This window comes from Miniopterus schreibersii (assembly GCF_964146895.1).
Source record: "Miniopterus schreibersii genome assembly, chromosome: 7".
Taxonomy (NCBI): Eukaryota; Metazoa; Chordata; class Mammalia; order Chiroptera; family Miniopteridae; genus Miniopterus; species Miniopterus schreibersii.
The window spans coordinates 77,883,430-77,910,375 of NC_138108.1; the positions used below are offsets into that span (position 1 = coordinate 77,883,430).

The window sequence follows — 26,946 nt, forward strand, 5'->3', positions numbered from 1 at the left end:
CTGTGCCCGAGAGGAGAGCTGCAAAGGACAAAGTCCAAAGACTGAGACAGTCTCTGGGGAAATCACTATTTACCTAACAAACCCTTGAGTCCCCTCCACATTCTCCCCACTGCTCTAGCGATTCTGAGTCAGGATTTCAGTTACTTGGAGACAAAAGCATCCTAAGCACATACTCCATCTATCTACCTGTGGGCCACTCTGGGAAGCTTCTGAGGGCCTTCCAGCTCTGAGTCACTCTCACTCGGCAGTCAGATCAATATCCAAATGAACTCGCATCCTCGAAGGCAAGGATGTCAGCAGAGTTCACACTCAGTGTCAGCAGCCTCCTGCAGAGCAGGGGAACTCTCCACACTAGAACTGAAGGCCCTGGAGTGCAGTGGCAGCACTGCTAAGACACAACTGTCCCCTCTGGTCTGAGACATAAACAGCTAAGAAGGACAGGTCATTCAAATAGCTGTGGGGTGTCTACTCAATCCTACAACTTCTGGAAGGCAGTCCTGGGACAATGATGAGGCAAGTTACAGTCCTGACCCTCAAGGGCCAGAGACCAGCAGGAAAGACTAATGAAAAAGTTAAAGGCAAGAGCACAAGCAACACACACACCCTAGGAGCAATGATTATGTGGATCAGTACCAGAGAAGCAGATGGAAGTTTCCTGGCAGGAGGGGTCCTGCGAGATGTTGCTGTTAATGCTGTGCCTGCACACGTGTATGTGCTGATGAAACACTCCAGAGGCAGACATGAATATACGACTAGCCTGAGCGCTTGGTCTGGAAGACTCTGGCTCTGTCTGCTCAGATTGCTGGCAGCTGCCCAGAGAGCACCCACCTCATTTTACCCTCCGTGTCCATCTCCCACAGGCCCAGTCACATCCCCTGTAGTAAGGAACTACATTAGGAACAACTAAGTTCAACTAGTCAGGCTGGCTTTTCTGTTCTACTAAAGGATACCAAGTGGCAGCAGCAATCTCCTCAAAGTGTGACCTCTGTAAAGGGCTTTTTCCACAGAAAACAAAAATGGAAACACTAAAAAGGGGAGGAGGAAGCAACGCAAATCACTTGGTAATTTAGAATTTTTAAATAGTTTATTTTTAAATTGATGTTGAACATAAGGTATGATTCCATAAATAAAAATATCTAGAAATTGTATTTCCAATGTTATATATTTTTAATGAAGGCTGGATAAGAGGATGAGCGGAAAGAAGTAGGCACCAGCAGGGGAGACGGAGACAGTGGGGCAGTGAGCCTGAGAGGCCAGGGACAGAAAGAAAAGCAGCAGCAGAGCAGCAGCAGAGCAGCAGCGAGGGGGTGCAAAAATGCACCTGGGGTTAAGAGTGAGGCTGAAGAAAGGATAAGACAATGAGTGGGAGGTGGCCCTGGAGCCGGTGAAAGCAGGGGACAGTATGGCATAGGCTCCCTGGAAAGCACTTTAGCAATCATCAATGAGGCCTGTTTGGCCCTGGCCAGGAAGTCAGTTGGTCAGAGCGTCACCCCCTTACGCCAAGGTTGCAGGGCACATACAAGAACCAACCAATGAATGCACAAATAAGTGAAACAGCAAATCAATGTCTCTCTCTCAAATCTATCAATAAATATTTTAAAAATAAAAATAAATAGTGCCTGCACACGTGTATGTGCTGATGAAACACTCCAGTTGTTTACTATACAACTATTTATTTGGAAAATTTGCATTCCAATTTTCAGCCCCTTTATCTAATGAAGTGTTTTCTTTTTTTCTTTTTAAATATGTTTTTATTAATTTCAGAGAGAGGAAGAGAGAGATAGAAACATCAATGATGACAGAGAGTCATTGATCGGCTGTCTCCTGCATGTCCCCTACTGGGGATCGAGCCCACAACCCGGGCATGTGCCCTGACCAGGAATCGAACCGTGACCTCCTGGTTTATGGGTCGACGCACAACCACTGAGCCATGCCGGCTGGGCATGAAGTGTTTTCTTAACAGTCTGTATGAGCTAATATCATATAGACAACTCGGCAATGAACAGAACTAACTGAGGTGGGAGCTGCAGTTCTGCCGCCCAGACTTGGAAAGCTTCCAAACGGCCAGGTACCAGGTCACAGGTTACCAAATTCTCTCCCACCCTTTACACTCAGGAAGTGGTGCTTTGTTTTCATTGTTTTTTGTTGTTGTTCTTAATTTAGGTAAAATTTACATAAAATATCTACAGTTCTTAAGGGTCCAAGGAGTTTCCACAGGTGTACATACCAGTATGGCTACCACTCAAAGTAAAATACAGAACGTTCCCATCAGAAAAGTTCCCTCAGCCCTTTCCAGTCAATCTCCCCCACCCCACAGGCAATCAGTGTTTGACTTCAAACAGCATCGGTCACTCTCCCCTATGCCCACCCTCTTTTGGCTGCAGAAGTGGTGGCCAGAGTGATATGATCCTGGAGGCTGGTCTGGATGGCAACACTTTATAGGCTCATGAAGTCTCATCCCCAGGTAGAGAAGAGGGCAGAGTGGACCACAGTTACCAATGGTATCTTATAAATGCTAATGGGCATTAATGCTAATTATCTTAAACAATAAGCAGGGTTGCATAGAGATGAATAAAGTCCCACCCACCTATCAGGTGTACACAGAACACCAACACGCATCGTAACTGTCTAAAACCAATGACCTTTCTCATGTAAACACACTCACCTGGCTGTTTGGATCTCCAAGTAAATTACATATATGTGGCACAATCTTGCTTAGTGTCAAAGTATGTGCTCCAGAGCTGAAAACAAAAGGAGTATTTTATTACTGGTGAGAACAAAGAAGAAACAGAAGCCACTCTGCCCACACTCACCCCCTCCTCTCCATCCCCAGGGCCCTACTGCCACCTCAGACCCAGTGCTCATCTTCCCATCTTCCCCATCTCTTTCCCATCTGGTTCTAAAACAAATGTGCTCAGAGGCCCCTTTGCATTGAGTTCAAAACCATTAGTGCTTCTCACTGACATGTCCTCTCCCTGGCACTAGGGCTCAATCCGATCTGGCCCCAAGTCTTTAAGGCCAAGCCAGAGCCCCAGCTTTTCCCAGTCTTGCTTGCCTCCCATATGGCTGTCTCTGCGTTACTGTTGGGTCATGTGATGGTTCCTATTTTGCCCAGCCCGGCATACTCAACTAAACTGGAAGTGCCTTGAAGGTTCTCAATTCTCCATCTGTGCACAGCACGATGCTACAACTGACATTCAGGCAATAAGAGCTGAATGCAAAGACTGATAATGTGGTTGCAGAGGATTCCAACTAAACAGTGCCTGCTGAGAATATTTATTCACAATGGCTCATTGTCAATAACTGCTATCACAAATACCCTTTGTGAATTAACACTCTCTGGTAATCTGGTTGCTTCGTCAGGACAAATTTCTAGAAGTGAAACTATTGTGATCAAAGGCTAGAAACATTTTTAAAAGCTTCTCATACATATGGCCAAATTTAATGGCACTAAAAAGGCTGGGACATTAGGAGGGGCAATTTTACCTGGTGATATGTTATAATCCCAATTTTGCTTTTAAAAATAATCTAACTTTACAGGGTGGGATAAAATGCACCACAGTTAATACTGAGTATCTGAAGATGCTAGAACTATAAGTAATCAAAATTTTCTTGTATACGTAAAATTTCTATAATACAATCAGAAGATGAAGAACCAACAATGGTTGCCAGAGGTTAGGGACTGACTACAAAGGGGCAGCGTGAGGAAGCCTGGGGTGATGCACAGGTTTGTACCTTAACAGTGGTGGCAGTCACATGGAACTACACGTGACAGCACTGTGCAGAACTGCACACATGTGTGACTGGAGGAATGTGAATAAGCTCTGTGGACTGTGTCAATATCAATTTTCTGGTGTTGTCATTGAATAGCCAAGATGATGACAATGGGGGATGATTGGGGCGGGGTTTTCACAGCAGCTCCCACTATATTTCTCTACAACTTCCTAAAATCTATAGTTATTTCAAAATAAAAAGTTAAAAATAAAAAAGCTTAGCCAAGGAAACCCTCAAGACCCACCCAGACTTACGCATTGAGAGTGGCAACGAGACAGACACATGTGCCTTCCCGAGTCCGGAAATTCTTGTGCTTGAAGCCTCCCAGCATTCGGTCCCACACGTACTGCAGATGGCAAAGGACAGGTGAAAAGAAAAGAGGAGGAGACTTCTGCAGCCTTTTGTTTAATATGGGCCAAGAAAAGAGGGACTCTCAACAGGTGTCAATAAGTTCCAGCCGCTACCAACCCATTTAGTCATCTTAAGAGAATATAAAAAAATGGTAACTTATATTTGTATATCAAGTTAAATTTTTTCAAAACACATTCCTTTATATAATTGCATTTAATTCTCCCAACAACCCCAAAGGGAGGTATAGCTGTCCCCATTTTATGGGTGAGGAAAGGAAGGCCGAAAAACATTGGGTGACTTCAAAGATCAGATAGTCATATTGCTCTCCCAGCCTGGAACAGCTGTCTACACCCTATCCACAAGTCAAACATGCTCAGCTTTGAAAGCCAGTCTAGTTTTTACCTTCCCTAGTAAGAATTTTTCTGATAATATTCTCCCTCCCCAACAATGTGCAGTTGGATGCTAGAAGGCAGGGCTGTATCCCTCTGTCCCAGCAGTCCCAGCTCACTAGCAGAGACAAAGGCTCCAGCCAGGCCTCCTCCTAACACCCCAAATACCTTAACTGCTCTTTTCAGAGAAATATAGGATCAGTTACATAAATGAGCCCAAGTCTATGGATTAACCAAGCACTCAAGACCCACGTTAAGTCCACTAATTTATTCAAAATACACCCTTTGCTGCTATTTATTATTTATTTAAAGCTATGAAAATTTTCATCTGAAATACACCAGGTTATAAGAAATAGTTTTTCTACATGGAGTAACCCACTGATGTTAGGGGAGCACACACACATCGCTGACCACAGTATGCCTCCCTTGCCTTACCTGGGGATTAGCAGCTTGATCCATGATCTTTAGCAGCAGAGTCTGGTCTTGCTCTCTCACAGAGTCTTTAGCATCTCCCAGTCTGTCTATTAAACTTGGCAGCACTGGAAATCAAAATGCAAACTGATCAAATGAACATCTGGTGGGGAGTGCAGTGCAGTCACCAACTGTTGATATTTCAATTAACTGGGAAGATAAAATCCTGGCCTAAATGAGGTCCATCATCTAAAACCATAGATCCCTATAGTACTCCTCTCCTTGTTAAAATCCATGGGAACTACTTAAAGAATCAGCAAAATCCTTTTTGCATGGGCATAATATTTGCCTTCTTCTTTAACGTACCTTCCTCCAGCCAGTTCCCAACATACTTTTATGCTGGTGAAATATTAAAATGGGTGCCAATAGAAGATCTTTGCAGGAAAGAATCAATACAAATGGAATTCAGGTAAGAAAGAAGGACTCCAGCGTATTTGGTTGGGTGTAGAAAGAGCAGGCACTTATGGCTCAATCTACATTTTGTCTCTTTGTGTTTTAATTTTACGTAACACACATGCATGCTTATCAAACAGAGTCCAGCTTTCCCATGCCTCCTCCCCATGCCTGGGCGTGGGCCATTGGCTAGTGCTCCAAAGGCACTTGCATTCCAGGTCAGATTCTTTTAAGAGTCTATGAGCCTTTCTTTCACAAGAAGTATTCCTGAACAATTCAGTTAATTTAGGAGGAAAATGAAACACTATTAAAATATCGAATTTCTCAAAGTAAGGGGATTTTTATTTGTAGATGGACAGTTAATGCCACAATGGGAAAAGAATTCTTGACCTTATCCAAAGGAGCACACTAGCCAGAAAGTAACATACTACTCCTGTACCCACTGAATCAGAGACATCTATAAGGAAATGTCTGCACACACAGATCTGCTCAGTGCTTATGCTGTCACGATAAAATCCCAGAGGTCAGGAATTCAAGAGATGACAAAATCATCTCTAGATCTAGAAAACCTGTGGTTTTTATTTCATTTTACTGACATTGTTTTCCCTTCAAAATAAGAGAGAGATCACTTAATACACACTTGTAAATAACATTTACAATCAAACTGAAAACGGTAATACCAATAACAATCATCTGGGAAAAATATGACTGCATGGGATTTGCAGGACCTCTCAAAGAGGAAAAACAATGCCTCTCAAAAGGGAAGGGTCAGGGACAAGCATGACTGGCCAGCACTAAATTAGGACAGCTAATGTGTACAAGAAATAAAAGAATTAGTTCTGATACTTCGTATTAGAACACAAATGTTGGAAGAAGCCCAAGGAAAGGCCTGGGGGGCGGGGTCCAGGAGGGGATGCGGCAGCAGCCGGAGGCAGAGGTCTGGGGAGAGCCCGGGGGGCGCAGGCGGTGGGGCAGCCCCAGCAGGAGGCCGAGGACCACAGGGGCGGGTTAAGGGGTGGGGGCGAAGCAAGGGTGCGGGCTGCGAGGGCTGGGCACAGCTAACGGGGGGGGGGGGGGGGGGGGGGGGTGTTGGGAAACTGAAGGCAGGCTGGAGGCGGAGGGAGGAGAGTCTGGGGAGCCGGCCCCGCACTTGCCCACAGCTCACCTGTGCCAATCTGCGCCTTGAACCGATCCTGCAGCCGGGTGACCAGCGCGGACAGGATGTCCATGCCCAGAAGAGCCACCTGCAAGGAATGGGAAACACCGGGACCCCGTCAGTGGCCGGCCTCCGGCCCTGGGCCCTCGCCCGCAGCTCTCGGGACGCCCCCACATTTCTGGCCCAGGCGCTGTCCCGGAGCCCAGAGAATTAAACTGGTTATCAAGCGGAGGGCTGCTCTTACACAAAGAGAGCCCTAGACAGTTTTAAAAGGAAATGGCCGGTGACGCAAAATGAAATAAAAAGCCACCACGGCCAGAACACGTCCTGGGAGCGAGCCGCGGGGTGTGTAAGAATAAGGCGCAGCCCCGCCCCCTGCAGGCCCCGCCCCGGCGGGAAGAGCATATGCAAATTAGCTCGCTGCCGGCGCGTGGCCTTCTGGGTAAAACCCAGTGGCCTCTTCGCTCCCGCAGACGCCTCAGAACACAAGGATCGGAGGGTCGCGCCTGGAGCCGCAGTGAGTTTCAGTGCCCCAGCCAGCGGGCGGCCGGGCCGGGCCTGCACGGTAGTCACCACAACCCCACCAGGTGTGGGCCAGCCCCGCCAGCGGCCCCGCGCAGGCCGCGCGCAACCATCCTTTTCTTGGGGTTGCGCTACTGTCCAATGAACGGCTAGTGAGGGCAGTACTGCTAACGCCTGACAACACACGCGCATCGGGCGGGCTCTGCCTCGCCTGGGTGCAATTTTTGGAAACCTACAAACCCACTTCCCACGACTACCGAGTTCCAAAGGAATTGCAGCTTCGCGCACTCAGCGCTCCCGCGGCCTCGGGGCCTGCGGCGCCTGTGCTGCATTAATACTCGCGTCTGTGCGGACCCCTCCACCCCCACCCCCCGCGTGTCGCTTTGACCACCTCAGCGCTCAGCCTGACTTGAGTCTGTCTTGGTTTTGCTTTAATTCATCTTGGTCACCATATTCCACAAGTTTAAATCTTAGTTTTACAGCTGAGCAGTACTCCATTGTGTAAATGCACTACAGCTTTTTTTAATCCACTCAAGCACACTTGGGCTACTCCCATATATTGGCTATTGTAAACAACACTGCAATGAACATAGGGGTGCATATATTTTTTTGAATTAGTATTTCAGGTTTCTTAGGATAAATTCCCAGAAGTAGAATTGCTGGTGGGCATCTCAAATTTTAGTCTCTCACAGTTCTACTTTCTTACACTTACTCAACCTGGTTTGTAGGCTGCAGGTACACTTCAAAATATGAGAATAACTCACTTCAGAAATATGCCTTTGTACTTCAACATGACTTATTATTAGACTACTTAATCGTTTATGGAAAGATTCATCAGCCATAATAAAAATGATGGCAATACAAACCCGAAGTAGTCATACTCAGGCATATAACTTCAGTAAAGGCTTATCGTTTGTCAAACAAGCCCTATCCATTGTTTCTCTGCATCTTGGTGAACACATCTTTGAAATAGGTGTAACAACCTTAAGAGAGCACATAATCTTGTTAACTGGAATAGTTCCTGTAATCCAATCCCAGCCTTGCTTTCTCCCACCTCCATGTAATCTTATGTTCCCTCCTCAAGTCCAAATGCATAAAATAATTGCAGAACTGTTACTCCAGAGCATTTGATATCTTGCTCCTTGGCATATATCGTCAGTTATATGGTAATAAAAAAATCTCTATAGGTTGGAATATTTCTTATATTGACAAGAGTAAAAACAGTACTTCACACTCATATTGTATTCTATTGTTTTTAAGGCACTTTTGGGTGGATCTGAGTAATTTCACAATAACCTGAGATGTAGACTGTATTATCCTTATTTTGCAAATGAGGAAAATAAAGACCAAAAGGTAGAGACTTACCAAGTCAACAAGTTCAGACAGTGACCAAACTGAAAACAAAAGGAAGCCTCCTAAGTCAAGGCCATTTGCAGTACAGCAAAAACACGGTATCACAGAATCCTACGTGCATAGTCTTTCTCTTTCCTTTCTAGCGAGCTTGAGACCTTGAGCAAGCCACAATACTTCTCTGTTAGTACTACATAACATCTTAAGAGCATTCAGCTCTAAACTTTTCTGGTGCTCTGAGACAGAGTATAGAAACAGGTGCAAGGGATTTATAAATAAAGATCTGGGGTAGAATCCCAGCTATCACCCTGGCTGGCCAGCTGAGTTTCAAATACTTTATCAGTGAAACTGGAACAATAACACATTTACCTTAGGGAATACACATGAGGCTAAGAGTTTTAACAAAATGCCTGGAATATAGTAGGTACTCACTAAATGCCAGTTCCCTTCTTTATGAGAGTGCTACTTTAAAAAAAAAAAAAAAAAAAAATGACTTACTGAGGGGAGAGAGCAAGAATCAGGATGGGCATAAATCCAAAGTAAGGTCACCCCAAACCCCACTAAACCCTGTTAATATTTTGATGACTATCCCTCAAGACATCTCTGTGCATGCAAACTGTACACAGGAATTTTGCATAAACAGGTTCACTATATATACTGTTATATATACTGTTATATATACATACACTGTTTTTACACTCAATATGCAATGGAAATCTTCCCAATTCAATAAATACAGATGAATATCCCCATTTTCAGAGACTGTGATGTCCTACTGAATCTAGGTACCTAATGACTGAACCAATCCTCCGAACCCCTACTGACATTCAGGTTTGGCTGGAATTTTTCATTATTTTAAACAATGCTGTGATGGGTACACACTTCCACACATGTGCTGTAATCTCTCGAGACAAATTCTGAAAAAGACAACTGCTGGGTCAGAAAGAATACACACTGTGTACCTTATCAGCACCATTTTTAACATAATGCACTATGGTGCCCTCTTGGATTACATGCTGCTCAGTTCTATACATTTTTTGGTTGTTTTAAAAGACTACACGGCAACCTCACTAATTAGCATTTCAAACTGCACTCATTTTCAATCCCAAGAAGCAGAACACAACACCAACATCAAAAAATGTGTGATACAGGCAGTGATTTTGAGTCATCACATGTGGGATGAGAGAATTATCAAGCAGCTCAGGGTGGATGTGGACCCAAAGTGGGCCTGCAGCAGGTCAGGGTGATCAGCAGTGGGGTGTTTCTTATCCAACATCCACCCAAACTTGGCCTTCAAAGTAGTCACCTGAGTCCTGGGTCACTCATCCCAATAATAATACTACTGGGCAGCCTACTTTTTAAATCCCTCTTCTGGCCCTGTCAGTGTGGCTTGGTTGAGCATCATCACATGCACCAAGAGGTCAGAGCACATGCCTGGGTAGTGGGTTGGATCCCCAACAGAGGCATGCAGGAGGCACCAGATCCATGTTTCTCTCTCTCTCCCCTCTCCCTTTCTCTCTCCCTCAAACCAATAAAAACATAAAAAAGAAAATTAAAGATATTAAAATAAAAAACAATAAATCCCTCTTCTGGAATGGCCTCCAGAGGCAGTTTGAGGCACAAAAGTCTGTTAAAATATAAATAGTTAATATTAGATTAACGAGACTAATGAAGTTATAGAGTTGTTACCCATTGTGGCCCATATACAAGGATTTTACTTTAAGAAAAGAACTGAGGATCATCATACCATCAAACCACTTCATTTTACACATGAGCAGCAACAGGCCAAGCGAGGCTAGGAGGCAAGGTCTGAATACAGTGAGAGGCAGTTAGTAACCTTTGTTTAAAGATCTAGACCGAGCAACCTAAGTGTCCATTGACAGACAACTGCACGCACGCACACACGCATGCACGCGCACGCACACACATACACACATACATATATACATACACACACACAATGGAATGCTACTCAGCCATAAAAAAGAATGAAATCTTGCCATCTGCAATAACATGAATGGACCCAGAGGGTATTATGCTGAGTGAAACAAGTCAGAAAGACAAATACTATATGACTTCACTTATTTGTGGAACAAATGAAACAGAAACTCACAGATGCAGAGAACAAACTGATGGTTGACAGATGGGAGAGGAGTTGGGGGATGAGTGAAAAAGGTGAAGGGATGAAGAAGTACAAACTGCCAGTTATAAAAACAGTCACAAGGATGTAAAGTACAGCATAGAAAATACAGTCAATAATATAGTAATAACTATCTATGGTGTCAGATGGGTACTAGATTTATTGGGGTGATCACTTCATAAATTATATAAATGTCTAATCACTATGCTGTGCACCTAAAACTAATATAGTACTGTATGCCCACTGTAATAGAAAAAAAAATTTTGTTTAAATTTTTAAGAAAATGTTCAGGCCTCCTTTAAAACAAAAAAAAAAATAAGGTCTAGACCATCCCAATACAGCTTTGAGCAATGACCAACATGTGCCATATCTGCACTGTCCAATGCAATAGTCACAAGCCAAGTGTGGCGGCCAAGCAGCCAAAATGTGGGTAGTGTGAATGGGAACCAAACTTTAAATTGTGCCTAGTGTTACTGAATTTCACTTAACCACATGAGGTTCATGGCTCCCATGTTGGACAGCACAATTCTAGACCAATGGTGGTTGCAAACCCAAGCAGACAGAAAGGAAGCCAGCAGTATGAGGGGAGTAGAGGATTATGGACACCTGGATACCTCTCAAAGCTCTGTTCATTTGACACTATGTGAGAATGAAAGTGAGTTTATTGAATAAATTTTAAAGAACTGAGGAGCCCAAAGAAAACACATTGTGGGTTAAATCCAGCCAAAGACCCCTAAACTCTACCACCTCTTTCATCCCAATGCAACTCATAAACATGAGATCAGGCACCAAAACATGCACAGTTGTCCAAGGGATTAAACAAAGATCCAAGTTTCCCATATGGTCTTTCAAACTTCTCCTTAGATGCTTCCAAGCTGACCTACCCAGCCCTCTTTTTCCAGCACCCTGGAGCCAGCCAGCAGATCTTACAGCTCTTCCACCTGCCAGAGTCTCCTAAGAGTCTCCCTACTCCCCTTCTCTAAGGCCCAGATCCCAGTCCTCTAACAGACCTTTCCAACTAGCCCAGTCTTCCAGGCTCAATTCCCCCTGGGTCCAAGGCCTATACTCAGAGTAGGGCAATTCCTTATACAGTCTTTCTAATCCCCACCCACTTCCCCAGAGATAGCAATGGGGGAAAAGTTAACTGTTATCTTGCATATATTCCCTTTTTATCTTATTTAATCCTCACAACAACACCTTGAGCCAAATACCACAGCTATAAATACCCCTACTTTACAGAAAAGGGAACAGGCAACTAGGCAAGGTCACTCAAATAATATTCATTGCCCAGCCAGGCGTGGCTCAGTTATTGAGCATCAACCTAGGATCCAGGAGATCGAAGTTCCATTCCCAGTCAGGGCACATGCCTGGGTTGTGGGCTCGATCCCCATTAGAGGGCGTGCAGGAGGCAGCCGATCAATGACTCTCATCATTGATGTTTCTCTCTCTCTCTCTCCCTCTCTCTCTTCCTCTCTCTGAAATCAATAAAGATATATTTTTAAAATAATAACATTCATTAAGCCATTAGTCTTACAAAAGGGCAAACTGAAATATTAAGTTTATAATGACAATTGCAAAGTCAAAATCACTCAGTTGATTGGGGCTTCGCCCTGTACACAGGTTTGATTCCGGGTCAAGGCACGTAACCAGATTGCCTTACTGGGTTCGATCCCCAGTAAGGGTGTGTACAAGAGGCAATGATCACTGTTTCACACTCTCTCTCTCAAATCAATTTATATGTATGTGTATATATATATATGTAGATGTAATCTCCTCGGGTGTGGATTTAAAAATAAATTTTTAAAAAATCACCCTCACGTATGCTTACCCTAGAGAACCAACTGCCCATTGGTTGTACTTCTGGCAAAAAGTGAACATTATTTACAACAGCCAAAAAGTGGTAATAAGCCTGGCCGGTTTTGCTCAGTGGTTAGAGCATTTGCCAGTGCACTGAAGGGTCAATACCTGGGCAAGGGCACGTACCTGGGTTGCAGGTTCAAACTCTGACCCGAGTTTGGGGGCGCATGCGGGAGGAAATCAATCAATGTGTCTCTCTCACATCTATGTCTCTCTCCCTCTCCCTTCCTCCCCGTCTCTCTAAAAATCAATGGAACAAATATACTTGGGTAAAGATTAACAAAACACAAAAAAAAGTGGTAATAATCCAAAAATCTATAAACTGGTGAATAGATTTTAAAGATGTGGTATATCCATACAATTAAATACCACTCAAAAATAAAGAGGAGCAAACTCCTGATACAAGCTATAAGAGAGAAACCTTGAAAACATGATGCTAAGTAAAAGAAACCAGACACAAAGACTACATATTGTATGACTCCATTTAATAACTGATTGCCTGCAGCAGAGGGTGGGAATGGGAATTGATGGCAAATTGGCATAGTTTAAGTGATGGAGAAATGTTCTAAACTTGGATTGTGGTGATGATTGTACAACTCTGTAAATTTATTAAAAATAATTAAATCTTACACCTAACGGGTAAATTTTATGGTATGCAAATTATACCTCAATAAAGCTGTAAAAAAAGTCAGTTACTAAGCTTACAAGAACTCTTCTCTGATCTTCCTGTGAGTGAATCGTGGAAGAATTCATTATACCTGCCAAAAGCAGGTATTTGTTATTTATATATCCAGAAATATTCCTGTTATAGAAGGAAGCAAAGCCAAGGGTCAGTGGCTGGGGGTTGTGGGTAGAGAGCAATCCAGCCCAGAGCTCATGGTGAACACCACAAACCCGTTTTCCTGATTGCGCTGTCCTCTCACCTACATGCTGCCCTGCCTGCACATTCTGCTTCCCCTCTCGCTCCTTTCAAGCTCACTTCAAAAACCATCACCGCCAGTGCCCTCCCACCTATATCCACTAGCCCAAGACAGGAAGCTATTTCCAGCCTGCCCACTGCACACTATTCTTCTAGCAGTCAAACTCAGCTGTGACCTCTGGTTGGGTTTTTGTGTTTTTGCGTTTTCTATCCTCACCTGAGGATATTTTCCCATTGCTTTTCAGAGAGAGTGGAAGGGGGAGGGAGGGAGGGGGGGAGGGAGGGAGGGAGGGAGGGAGGGAGGGAGGGAGGGAGGGAGGGAGGGAGGGAGGGAGGGAGGGAGGGAGGGAGGGAGGGAGGGAGGGAACATCAATTGGTTGCCTCGCGCATGGGCCCCAACAGATCAAGCCTGCAGCCAAGGTTTTTTAAGCTATCTCTTTCCCTAGTGCCTAGAGTCTAGATTGTAAGCTGCCTAAAGGCAGGTTCCATGTCTCTGTAACATCAGCATCAACCATAACTATGCTAGTGAATTTGGGGAAGGTGGATGGAGGGTGGCTTGATAAGACAGATGGGTAATAACATGAACTAAGCATTCCATTTAACAATCCCACATACTATGACTGCCATCAAAGACATCACTTTATCCTATTTGTATCCTTGCTTCCACCCTTTTGCTCCCTCCTGTCTAGTCTCACCATACAGTCAGAATGTCCTTTTAAAAGGTAAGTCATATCATGTCGCTCCTCCACTCAGAACCCTCCAATGGCTCCCACCTTGCATGAGAGCTGGTCTTTGCAAAGGCCTACAAGCCCTCAAAACCTGACCTCGCATTCCCTCTCTGAACTCACTACTGCCTCCCTCTCTCCCTTCAGGGGCCTCCTGCCTGTTCCTCAAATGTCCAGACAATCTCCCCTCTTTGCACCTGAAGCTCTCTCTGCCTGGAATGCTCTTCCCCAAAATATGCATCCACCTTAGCTTGTCCCAGCACCTCATGCAAATGTCATCTCTGAGCCAGGCCCACTCCAGCCACCCTACTGAATGCCGTGGACATGTACATTCCACACACTCTGCTTGGTTCTCCAGAGCACTTGCCACTTTCCAATATTCAATAAAATGCGCCCACTTAACTTGCTTATGGGTTCTTTCCCTCAATCAGAATGTAAGCATCTAATTATCACTGCTAGAGTCCAGAACCTTATTGTTGAATAAATGAATGAATGCCATTGATGTTCCTTACTGCTCACTAGGAAAAGTGTCTTTCTCCCAAATTCAAAATTAGGCTGAAAATGAAAGAATAACTTCTGACATAACTTGCTCCTTCCATACATCTTGATGCTAAAAAGTGAGGCCAAAACATAAACAGCGGACACCAGTACAACTAAAGCACCATGAAAGCAGTGGTGCTGCCTAAGAGGCCAAGGCCTGGCTTCTACTTCTGCCACCAAGTGACTGCAGGCGTGTCACTTCTCCCTGGGCCCCCACCTACTAAACTAACACGAGTGGAACTCCTGTGGTCTGAATTCTGTTCTCTAACCGTCCTGCAGGGGAACTCACTGTGAACGCTGCTGACCCAGCTAGGGGACCTTGCCTTTCTCAAGACCATGCAGGGAACCCATTCCTGCCAGCTGGCAGTTTAGATGATAGATCCTGTCTGTGCCTGTCTCACTCAGTTCATAGTTGGAAGCAGTCACCTCTATAAACTTTTTTGATTGCACATCCCTATTAGAATATCTAACATATATTTATAATCATACAATCTATGTTACGCAGATACACTGTAAAATTATAAAATATATGCAAATACTTTTAAAGAATAAATTGAAAATTAATGTAAGAGGTGCTATATGTTCTTACTGCAGCCCAGTGGCCTGTCCCTCCCCCACGAGGCCCACTGCTCCCCCCCCAAGGTGAAGGCAGCATCGCCCTAACTGGAAATAAGGGAACAACAGAACAGAGAGAAATCGAAATCCTCCAGGTTCCCACCTCCTAAGAAGCACCTCATTGCCAATCAGGAAAAAAGTGACAATTAAAAAGTTGTCTTTCCAGTCCCCCAGACTCCAATTTATGAAGAACTGCAGAGCTAGCCAAATTCTTTCACACACTGCTCAGTGCTTATAGGAATGATCTTACGAACTGAAGCTCAACACGGCCTGGGGACATCTTATAAAATTCAATCCACTAAATGGTACCAATCAGAAAAACTACTGCAGGGAGCACCCAATGGCCATCTTTCGTCTGAACTCAGGAGACAGCTTTACGGTCACTGTGAGCACGGTAGACAAAGTGTGGGCCACACCTGGTGAAAAGTGCAAACCACACAGCTCGAGGCAAACCCAGCAAAATGCTCAATCTTCAGAAACCCAGGATTTGGGGGTGGGGGTGGAGTACCAGACAGAGGATAGTCTTTGAGTCAAACAAAACTATGATGCTGAGTGAAATAAGTCAGACAGAGAAGGACAAATGCCGTATCATTTCACTTCTATGTGGAATCTAAAACACAAAATAAACAACAAAACAAACAAAAAACAAACTCATAGATACAGAGATCAGACTGATGGTTGCCAGATGGGAAGGAGGTTAGGGGGATGAGTGATAAAGGGCAAGGATTAAGAAGTACACACTGGCAGTTACAGAATAGTCACAGGGATGGAAAGCACAGCACAGGGAATATAGTCAATAATATTGTAATAACTATGAATGGGGCCAGGTGGGTACCAGACTGATGAGGGGAATCACTTCATAGGTTATATAAATGTCTAACCACCATGCTATACACCTGAAACTAATATAATATCGAATGCCAGCTATAATTGAAAAACAAATTTAAAAATTAAAAAGAACATGGGTTCAAAATGTGCCACCACCATACTTACTAGCTATGGAATCTCAAGAAAGTTAACAACGCTTTTTAAAAGTGCCAGCACTCACCTGGCTGCCTCTCCCAGACCCCACACTCCTCCAAACTTGCTAGCTCCCCCAACCCCTGCATGGTCCTGCCTCCTCCAAGTGCAGAGGTAGAAACAGCACGGGGCCTGTGGGAGGGCATGTACCGCGTGGAAGGGGTGCAGTGTGATGGGAGAAGCCTCTCTCACTGTGCTCTCTGTGCATGGTTTGCAGGAAACGTTTAGACAGCACAACTGCAGCACTTCCTGATGAAGAGGTCTACTGCAGATCCTGCTACAGAAAGGAGGATGGGCCAAAGGGCTGCGGTGCAGCCAGGACACTGGCACACTCAACATGGGCCGGGAGGGGCTGAGCATCAAGCCAGAGTGTGTTCCACTTCACAGGCCTACAAATCCACACACTTCTAAATCTGCTCAGAAATACAGAGGTGCTGAGAAGTGCATGCTGCCGAGATCACTGGAGAGGGAAAGCTCTGGCACAAAAACTGTTTCTGTTGCGCCAAGTGTGGGAAGAGTTAACAACTCTGGCTGAGAAAGGTGAAATCCATTATAAAGGATGCTATGCAAAGTACTCTTGGCCCCAGGGATTTGGCTAAGGCCAAGGAGCAGGAGCCTCCCCCTTCATGCCCAGTAAAGGTGCAAACCCAGAAATGATCACACACAGAGAATCTCTAAATAACCTAGGCACAGACACTCGAGCACTAAACTACGGTAAAATCCTACCAGAATTTACCTACGGCATATATCGCCCTGTACTTGGACAGGCTGGCTGACTAGCAGGAAGACAGCACTGTATCCCCCTGCTTTATTCATCAGCATCTTCAAGAACCATTTCTTTTACATTTTAAATAAAATTTTGGTTTGAAAAAAAAAGAAAAGGAAAGTTAACATCTCAAAGTCCACGCTTTTTTGTCTGTAAAATGGGATGCCTCATACCCCTTCCATAGGTGACTGGGAGAATAATGAAGCGATCTATTTAAACTACCTGGCACAATACGGCCCTTGTCCTCCCCTTCACTGCTAGGTAAAAATAAAGTTCACGAGTATTTGCAAACATTAGGTTAAGTGAAATAAGCGAGATACAAAAGGACACGTACTACCCGATTACACTTATATGAGGTATCTAGAATAGGCAAATTCTTAGAGGGGAGGTAGAAGCCTGGTTACCATGAAAGGACAGCAGAGCAGGAGTTGCGAGACCAATGTGAGAGGATGCTGGAATGCAGTGGCCAGAACCTGATCATTTGAGGACTGCCCCAGGGTGTTGTGGCAGGCAGGAAAGCATGGAACTAACTAAATTCAGTGTTTTAAATCAGTTCTTTGTTTTGTTTTTTCAATATATCTTTATTGATTTCAGAGAGAGGAAGAGAGAGGGAGAGAGATAAAAACATCAATGATGAGAGAGTCATTGATCAGCTGCCTCCTGCATACCCCCGACTGGGGATCGAGCCTGCAACCCGGGCATGTGCCCTGACCGGGAATCAAACCGTGATCTCCTGGATCCTAGGTCAATACTCAACCGCTGAGGCATGTCCGGCCAAGCTAAATCAGTTTTGATAGAGAGTTCTTTTGCTTGGAACTGGGAAATGTGTCAGGTGCTGGGGTAAGCTGTCTGCCATTTGCAATCAATCCCCAGAAATATTATTCCAACTGAAATATTAAAAAATCTGCCCAGCTGAAGTGGCTCGGTGGTTGAGCATCAACCTAGGATCCAGGAGACCGCAGTTCGATTCCAGGTCAGGGCACATGCCTGGGTTGCGGGCTCAATTCCCAGTGGGGGGTGTGCAGGAGGGAGCTGATCAGTGATTCTTTCATCACTGATGTTTCTATCCCTCTCTCTCCCTCCTCTCCCTTCCTCTCTCTGAAATCAATAAAGGTATATTTAAAAAATATATATATATTTAAGTGCTTTCCTTATAATAAGCAACGACAATACTTAAAAAATAAATGAATTATACTGCCTCGGATTTTTCTGAGTAATGGGAGAAAGGAAATTATGAATAATAAAGGTGTAGGAAGGGGTATTGAGGAGAGGGAGATTCCCAGGGAAGAAAAAATGAGATAATAAAATAGCACCAGAATAAAAATGTCCAGTGGAAGAAAGAAAAAGAAAGAAAAACGTTAACTCTCGTTTCTGCTTTTTATTATGATTATGAGTATTATCTGTTAGCAACTAAAGAATTGGAGGAAACATCTTTCAACAAATGAGAAGTCTGTTAGAAACCACCAGTGCACCAGTCTGAAATACTTGGAGCATTCCATCAGTCAGGGACAGGTAGAGGGTATGCGGCATTCCAATTACCATTCTGACAAGTCTCAGCCATACGAGAAAACAGAGGGAAAAACCCAGCTGGTGTGGTTCGGTGGTTGCGTGTCGACCCATGCACCAAGAAGTCCCCGATTTGATTCCAGGTCAGGGCAGATGCCTGGGTTTCGGGCTTGAACCCCAGCAGGGTGGTAAGCAAGAGGCAGCCAATCAATGTTGATGTTTCTCTCTCATTGGTGTTTCTATCTCTCTCTCCCTCTCCTTTCCTCTCTCTCTAAAAATCAATAAAAACATTTTTTTAAATAGAGGAAAAATAAAGAGATAAGGGAACTAAAAAATAAATTATCATTATTTACAAGTAATAACTGCAAACTACTAAGAGAATCACCAGAAAATTAGAACCAATGAGACTAAGTAGTCAAATCTTATATAGAAAAATCTATACCTTTTCATTATCTCAATTAGACCAGAAAGAAAATTTAATGGAAAAAAATCAAATTCACAAATCCATCAAAAAAGGAAATAGTAATTAGGACTGAACTTTAAGACTTACATGAAAAAAACTATAAAAATTGTGCTAATGGGCATAAAGAAGGCACAAATAAATGAAATGTCACATTCCTAAAGAAGGAAGATAGAAAAAAAATCAAGTAAAAAAGAAACAAGCTGCACAAAAAATATCTGTAAAATATGTAGGGAAGAACTATATATGTAATATTTAAAAAAACAACTACATGTAATTAAGAAAAAAATTTTAAAATCTGGGGCCTTGGAGGGTAGCTCAGTTGGTTAGAGTGTCTTCCCAATGCACCAAGGTTACAGGTTTGATCCCTGATTAGGGCACATACAAGGAGCAACCAATGAATGCATAAATAATTTTGTAAAATGGGCAAAAGATATCTAATAGACAATTTTTTCTATAAAACACCAATAAAAATTAAAAGTTGCCCAATCGCATTTATATCCAAAGAATTCCAAATCAAAATAATGATACACCATTTATAACCTATCAGATTGAGACGATGTTTAAAAGATTTATAATATCCTATGTTTTTGAAGAGATTGGGGAAATGGACACTAGCATAAGCTACCTGCAAGCTTCTATAAATGATAAATGCATTCTGGCACAAAATTTGGTATCTATCAGATTTTTAATACATACAAACTTAGACCCAGCAAGTTTATCTCTAGTAATCTATTTCAGAAACATTAATACAAGTATGCAAAATAATACAGTGCACATACAATGGTTACTACAGCATTATTTTGTAAAAGGAAACCTTTAAAAATAATCTTAAAAATCCATCAATAGGTAACTGGGTAGTTATATATTGATGAGTGCTGTTTGCATAATTAATAATGAATATACCAGCAACAATCAAAAATGAAATTAAGAAAACAATTCCATTTACAATAACACCAAAAAGAAAAAAATTAATTCAACCCAAAAAAAGTGCAAATCTTCTACACTAAAAACTACAAAAGACTGATGAAAGCAGACCTAAATAAGTGAAAAGATACTCTTTGTTCATTGAACAGAAGACAATACTTTTAAGATGGTATTACTCCCTAAACTGATCTACAGAGTCAATGTAATTGCTAGAAAGCAGAAAATAACTTGAAAATTTGTTTGAAATTGACCTGGAAAAAAAAAATACAGTAAGCTGCAAAAGAATAAGCGCAGTCTGACTCTATTTTTTTCAAAAACTTGCGTGCAGTGCTCGTGTGCAGGTGTGCTCACATTAAGGGGAACAGGCCTTTCCCCTTATGCTTCAAACACGTCTGTATTATATTTTTACAAACACACAGAGTTTTGTAGTTTAAGAAAGTCAAAATAAAAAACTGTTTAATAGTTAAAATTTTAAAAAATAAATCTAAAGTCCCTGCAATGCCGCCTTCCTGGAAGGAACAGAAGCTAAGATGATGGGTACATGTGGATTTATTATAACATTCTCTCCTTTTGCATAGGTTTGAAAATTTTCATAAAATTAAAGAAACAAAGTTAAAGAAAAACCATAGAGGTGCCGATCTCTTTGATCTTTAGAAGCAATCTCCCCTAATTACCTAGGAATCGGGTTAAGACTCATGACCAATGTTCTGGGCAGAAGAATCCTCACTGCACAACCTATCCTTAAGGCCCCCTTTCCCTGACCCTAAATACCGCAGTGACTAACAACAGTATCTTGCAGGACATTGATCTTGTATATAGCTACTGTCAAAGGAAAAACGCCAAGACAAAACAAGACAGTAAGCCAAGTATTTGGAGTTCAGATGAGGGTAAGTGAACCCAGCCTTCTTAAATACTGGGCTTCCTAAATAAAGGGTAATGGAGGTATTTAAAGGGTTTAAAGTAACAGTTATAATTAGTATGTTGTCTTTTCTCCTGTGGAAAATTGTCAGTTCCCTCACGTCTGGCATATTTCCAAGGATCATTCATTATATGTCTGCACACACCAGGTTGCTAAAGTCAGAGATGAAGTAGTTTTCTCATTAGGGAACCAGCAACGCACGTACAGGAAAGGTATTCAAGGTTTCACTTATGTCAGGGCTTAATGTTAGATAAGGTGTTCTCGTGTTCACAGTTCTCTCAGAATCAAACGTTTTTCCTGGCTATGGTACTAATATGTTCCTCAAGGTTACAAAATAAAATTGATTTCGTTACTATAGGCCCTAAAGAAAGAGGCTGAACTGCCGACTTCCTTCTGTCTCTCTCCTCAGAGCAAAGCCCTGTGCTGCACACAGCACAGAGGCCGGGCAGGCAGCCCACAGCAGGGCCTGGCCTTGGCCGCCCGCCACGCTGAGCCCACTACACGCTTGCTGAAGGAGGCGAGCTCCTCCAGGCCTGGGCAGGCTGACCAGGGAAGTCCACCCACTCACTGCCTTGCACGAAGCACTCTATAATCGGGTTCTCCCAACCACAGCTCTCTGCCCTTGTCCTGCATTCTGCCCTCTCTGACTTACCGAGTCACCCAGCGAAGAACAAGTGACTCCAAAGCCAAGTCAGGCTACAGTACAACAGAGCTGCTCCACAACCACCTGCTGGAGTCCTTTTTCTCCATCCATAAAAAATCGACTGTACAGAATACTGAACAACACGTCCAACACTCTCAGATAGATGCAATTTGGAAGCTTTCCAACTTCAGAGCGATCCCAAATTCTTCAATGATTTACTAGGGGGTCAAACACAAGCACAGGAACAAAACAGGCAGGTCTCAGGTAAGCTGGGCTTTTGCTGTTCAGGTCTTTAAGTTCGATCTTTCAGCAAAGTGGCTGGCTACAGGGAATCCTATCCTGCCTTTGTTTGCTTCTGTTTTCTTAAGACCTGGAAAGGGAGCCACCACGAGGTCTCAGTACCTTCACTTATAAAATGACTAGCTGATGATTTGTTAGAAATGCCTACATCACAATGAAAACAGAGGCAGATGAAAGCAATGTGATTTTATCAAAGCGGGAAAGGAACAGTTTCAACAGGAGGAAGACTCAGCAGAAATCTCACTTATGGGTGGAGCCCCTCCTCTTCCATTCCAGAAGTTCATTCATGCTTTCAAACACAATTCACAGTAGCCTTGCCAAAAACCAAAAAATTTCACATGCCTACACACTTAATGAATTCACTTATGGAAAACAAGCCCAACTTGTTCTAGCATAGAAGCTTAAAGGCAAGATAGAGAAATCAAAATAAATTTTTCTGCTCAAATTTCTTCTAACTTCCAGCTTCTTGGAAAACAAAAAGGCCCTGGGAACTGGGAATAAATTCGCAGCTCTGGGGAAACCAGCTTCTTCTGTACTACCTCCTACACATATCTAATTCTAATTTCAAATTTCAAAAGTAGGCAGGACCACATTTGGGGGAAATAAAAGCAAGGGATGAAAATAAAGTTCACAATGGAATTACTTCAAGTGAGGAATTCATTGCCCGAGCAAAGAAAGGAAACCTAACATACATTCATCCACTCCCCTGGAAGCCCTCCAGTAGGATCCCCATTCTAGTCTAGCTGAGATTATATCACTAATCTCTCTAGCCTAGAATTGAACAATCTCATATTACGACCCTAAAGTGGATTGATTTCTGAAATTAAGATTTCTCCCTAACTCTAAACCACTGAAGAGGAATGAATGATCGAAGGTCCATCCTGTGCTTGGTTTTCCCCTCTCAGCAAGTTTTATCACCTGTATTCATACCCACAGCTGAGGGCTCCAGAGCCCTGCTCTTTCTGAAGCACTTTGTTCTCTCCCAAGGGTAGCAAGAAGTAGAAGCCAGAGTCCAAAGGCATGCCAGTTGAGGAGAGGAAACCAAGCACGCATTCATATTAACCTTGACTCCTGCTAGGCCGTCAAACGACAATATAGAAGTACCAGAGACTATACTCTAAAACAACCGAGAGAACGGGGGCGAGGGGAGGCCACAAGTGGCCATCAGCAAATGAAATTTCCCCCCAAACACAATTCTAGAAGAAAAGAGCAGAGAAGAAGCCGCAACCCAGAATACGCTCCAAGGGGCTGCAGTGGCATGAAAGCTCACCCACCTGGATCCTAAATAAGGTCTGGGCTCCCGCGGGCAGCTGGGAGGCATGACGGGGTTGGAGCACTGGGAAAAGCAGAACGCAGGTAGACAAGGGGCTGTTCAGGGACTCGCAGACTTGCTGTGCGAAAAGGGGTGGAGGGCAGCAAGAAGTGTCTGCACATTAGGCTCAATTCTGTGATAAGTGTTTATATGTTTGCCTCTTACACTAGACTGAGTAAGGTAACCATATAGTTTATAGTCACACTGGGGTAGGGGTGGGGGAGGGGGGAACTTTGATATAAAAGGAGTGCTATTAATACTAGGACAACAGGTATACACTGGGACTGGTCCAGGCAAGTGGACCTATGGTCTCCCTAGGCACGAGTCCCTCAAGGCAGGAACTATGTCTTATTCAGTTCCCTACTCCCAAGACCAAGTAGGCCCTGTTGGCTGAACAACTGAGAGGACTACTTTCTTCTGCAATTCTAAATTTGCCAAAAGCAATCTGCATATTATTCCTACCAGGGCTGCCTTGTGGAAAACTCCAGAGGGCACCTTCACAGCTGTATGTGGCAGGTACATTCCTGTGAAAGGAGGCACACTTTTAATTTAAAAAAAAATTTCTGTGATCTTCAAAATGAAACTCATCCACATCCACAGCCAACCAGAGCTCTGCCCTAAAGCCACTTCCCACTAAACTGGCTGTGACCTTCCGAGCTGACAGCCTAGAGGCTTCTCCAGGAGGGCAGCCCCCCGGGGCCACTCTGGCTTAGGAGCTCCACACAAAGATCAGCAGTCATGACAAGCAGGTCAGCAGACTTTAGTCCAGATGTTTGCATCTAGAGTCATAATACACAAAAAGAGGGGTAAGATTCTAAAATTTGTTCTAAGTCCTTTCCCTTGTGGGGTCAGTTTGTCACCTGCAGGTAAGATACAAGGTTTCTTTTCTGAGGAGAAAATGCCCAGAAAGCACAAGTGACGATTTCCTGCAGGGGTGTTTCAGGGAAGGCCAAACGAGCTGTGGGAGGATGAGCACTGGGCTGCCCAGCCTTCAAGCCTCTTGAGATTAACAGTTTAGAGTCCTATCAATAGTCCTCCAGCACCCTTCCCAGATTTCACTGGCTTAATCCAAGCTACCTAATAATTCTAATGAGACCAGCCCATAAACTGTTCAGGTGCCTCTGAAGCAACAGTGTTAAGGTATTTCCACAGTGGGGTGGGGTGTAAGAAGAGAAATGGGGAGGAAACCAGTAGAATCTTTGACCAGACCTCAAAGTGCCTTGTGTTTCTTGGGTCCCATTATCAGAGCACATGCTAGGGATATAATGTAAATTCTCATTTTTATAAATCCTGGAATTATTTTATTAACGACACAATTATATTGCATTTGTAGCATGTTCTATGTTGTACTATATACTTTGTGTTAAAAGTACTAGTTAACTAAATGTAAACATTATAATGGAAATTATTTGGGCCTCTCTTTCTGAAAGGCTGTTTCCCAGGGAAACTATCATGGGGAGCTAAAGAGGTATCTTCTCAGGCATAATTCCTCCAATGCCTGGAGATAAAACTTCCTTAGGTCAGGGAGGTTCAAGTTCCAAAACAGAAGGCATCATAGAGAAAATTAAATCCATTTATTTTATTGTGAATTTACTGTGTGCAAAGTATAACCTTGTGTCTTAAATTGCTCTCAGATGCCACTATTAATTTTGGTAATGTCTACATTCCAATGCCAAATGCTCACCTTATTACCAAACTTTCCCATAACATTTCAATAGTCCATTACAATAACCTTATTGCCTCTCACCTCACTGAACTATTTCCTAGTATAGATAAACTTTGGTTCTCAAACGTCTCCCACCTTGAACAATTTGGATCTCGACCAAATTGTTCATGAAAAATGTCACAGTTGTCGAACAAAACTTCAGTTTTCATGCTGATACCTGTATGATCAGTCAAGCATCTCTCAGAGGACAAAGGGCAGAATGCACGAGTATGAGTCAGTTTACCACTGTTAACACCTCAGGAAATTGTGCTGTGAATACTTTCCTGTATTTTTGCTTTTGGGGGTCTGGACTGAATTAATTCAATTTACATTATTTCTAATGGGGGGGGGAAACGATTCCGTTTTCAAGCAAATCGCTTCTCTTAACAGAGTTCTGGAATGAATTGAGTACGAGAACCGAGGTTCCACATAACTCCTATTTGACCCAAATCGGCTTAGACACCACCTTAATTTTTTAACTTTCCAAAGTGCAATCTGTAATACCCTAGGAGCCTGTTCAAAATCTGCAACACTTCCTCATAAGCCTATTAAAAAACAGTTTAACTGCTTTGGTATGGCATTCATCCCTCCAAGGTCCAGCACTAATCTATCTTTCTAGGAAGCACAGTTCAGGTGAAGGGTTTGGGTTCAGAACCCAGATAGCCAAGTTTCAGATGCCAGCTCTACCACTTACCTTCCCCCTGTAACAGTAACTAACAAGGTGGTTGTGAGGATTAAGTGAAAAATTGACCTAAAAGAGCTCAGCACAGGCCTGGTACATAGAACTATCCAATAGCATTAGCTACTTCCATTATACCCAGCTTCCTTCGCATTGAGCAAGTATTCAAGTACTGTACTATGGTGGATCAGGCCCTCTTCCAAGTGCTTGCCTTACAGAGTAAACCAAACAAAGTCCTGCCCTCCTGGAGCTTCCGCGTGAGTGCGGGGAGGCAGTGCACCCCACGGCTTCACTAGGCCACCACATCCAGGACGCTTTTGCTGGTCTCCTCCTACAGAAGGGAAGCCTGGACTTGAGCACTGTTTGCATCCCTCTAACTGGTCAGTGGCAGCATAAACCACGAGGTCCTCGCATGCAAACCACATTTACTCTGTTATAATCACGTGTTTGAAGGCAGGAATGTCCTTTTTCTCTCCTCAACAACTGGCGCATCTTATCTTCTCAAAAAATTTGTGAAATGGGCAAATAAATTTCTAACCTAATTATCCTATCATCATCCTGTAATTAAGCCAAGGAACTCAAAGAGAGATCTGGACTATAAAGAGGTTTTAGGAAAGAAAAACAATAGAGCCCCACATACTGCCAGCTTGTCAGTGATTTATCTTGGCTAAGAATTACATCTCTTTATGTGGCTACCTTGTCTTCTTAGGTGGGGTTGGTAAACTGGTCAAGTTTCAGTAAACTGGTGAACTTCTAAGACATGCATGCTTTACACCAGTGAAACAAAACACAAAGCCTGTCTTTTCTTAAGTGTTAAATTTTCACTGACCACCAGGAGGGAAAGGTCCAGTACAGAACAAAAAGATGCATTTAGAGAACTTCAGGCTGATAGGAAACATGCTTTCAGGCTCAAGGCCAAATAGGGCAGGAGAGGGGTGGATCATGAAGCCCAGTCTGAATCCCTTCAAGTACTGTCTCTGCCTAGCAGGGTCAAGAAGTCCAAACTTCCCTCCCTCATGGAACCCTGGGGGCAACTGTGACCAACAAATCAAAGTAAGTGACCTTCACAGCCTCCAGGACCTCTCACTGGAACAGTCCTATCAAATAATGAATGACCCTTAAAAATTCAAACTGCCTTGATTACAGATAAGGAACATGTTGTATTCTAGACAAGTAGAAAAATTAATGACAGACTTTCTTTAATAACCACAACACAACTTTAGTGAAGAAAAGGGCCGAGTCTACCAGGTTTTTCCAGATATCTAAGGACTGATTCCAAATGTCTGAACATTCCATTTAGTTAATTGAAGTCTCCTAAAATGCACTAACCTGTCCATTACAGAGAATATTCTAGAATTTAGCATTTCTTGGTGTCTCCGAGTCACATTACATAGTCAGTGTGCTGAGCATTATTAGTCCAAGAGTTCCTTTCCATGGTCTTAACCACCCCAGTGTGGATCCTGAGAAAGAAAATACCTAGTAAAAAGGGCTCCTGGGTGGCTCACTG

The 26,946-nt window shown here is 43.3% G+C and overlaps 1 protein-coding gene across 5 annotated transcripts in view; it reads right to left on the bottom strand.

Moving 5' to 3' along the window:
* Nucleotides 1-26,946, bottom strand: part of CLASP1 (cytoplasmic linker associated protein 1) — a 267,208-nt gene that overhangs the window by 176,432 nt on the left and 63,830 nt on the right. For all 5 annotated transcript variants that reach the window (XM_081143238.1, XM_081143235.1, XM_081143239.1 and 2 more), the window contains 4 exons: nt 6,544-6,622; nt 4,950-5,053; nt 4,029-4,120; nt 2,666-2,741 (listed from right to left, as the gene is read on the bottom strand). In XM_081143238.1, the coding sequence (XP_080999364.1) occupies nt 2,666-2,741; nt 4,029-4,120; nt 4,950-5,053; nt 6,544-6,622 (351 nt within the window). The remainder of the gene's footprint in view (nt 1-2,665; nt 2,742-4,028; nt 4,121-4,949; nt 5,054-6,543; nt 6,623-26,946) is intronic.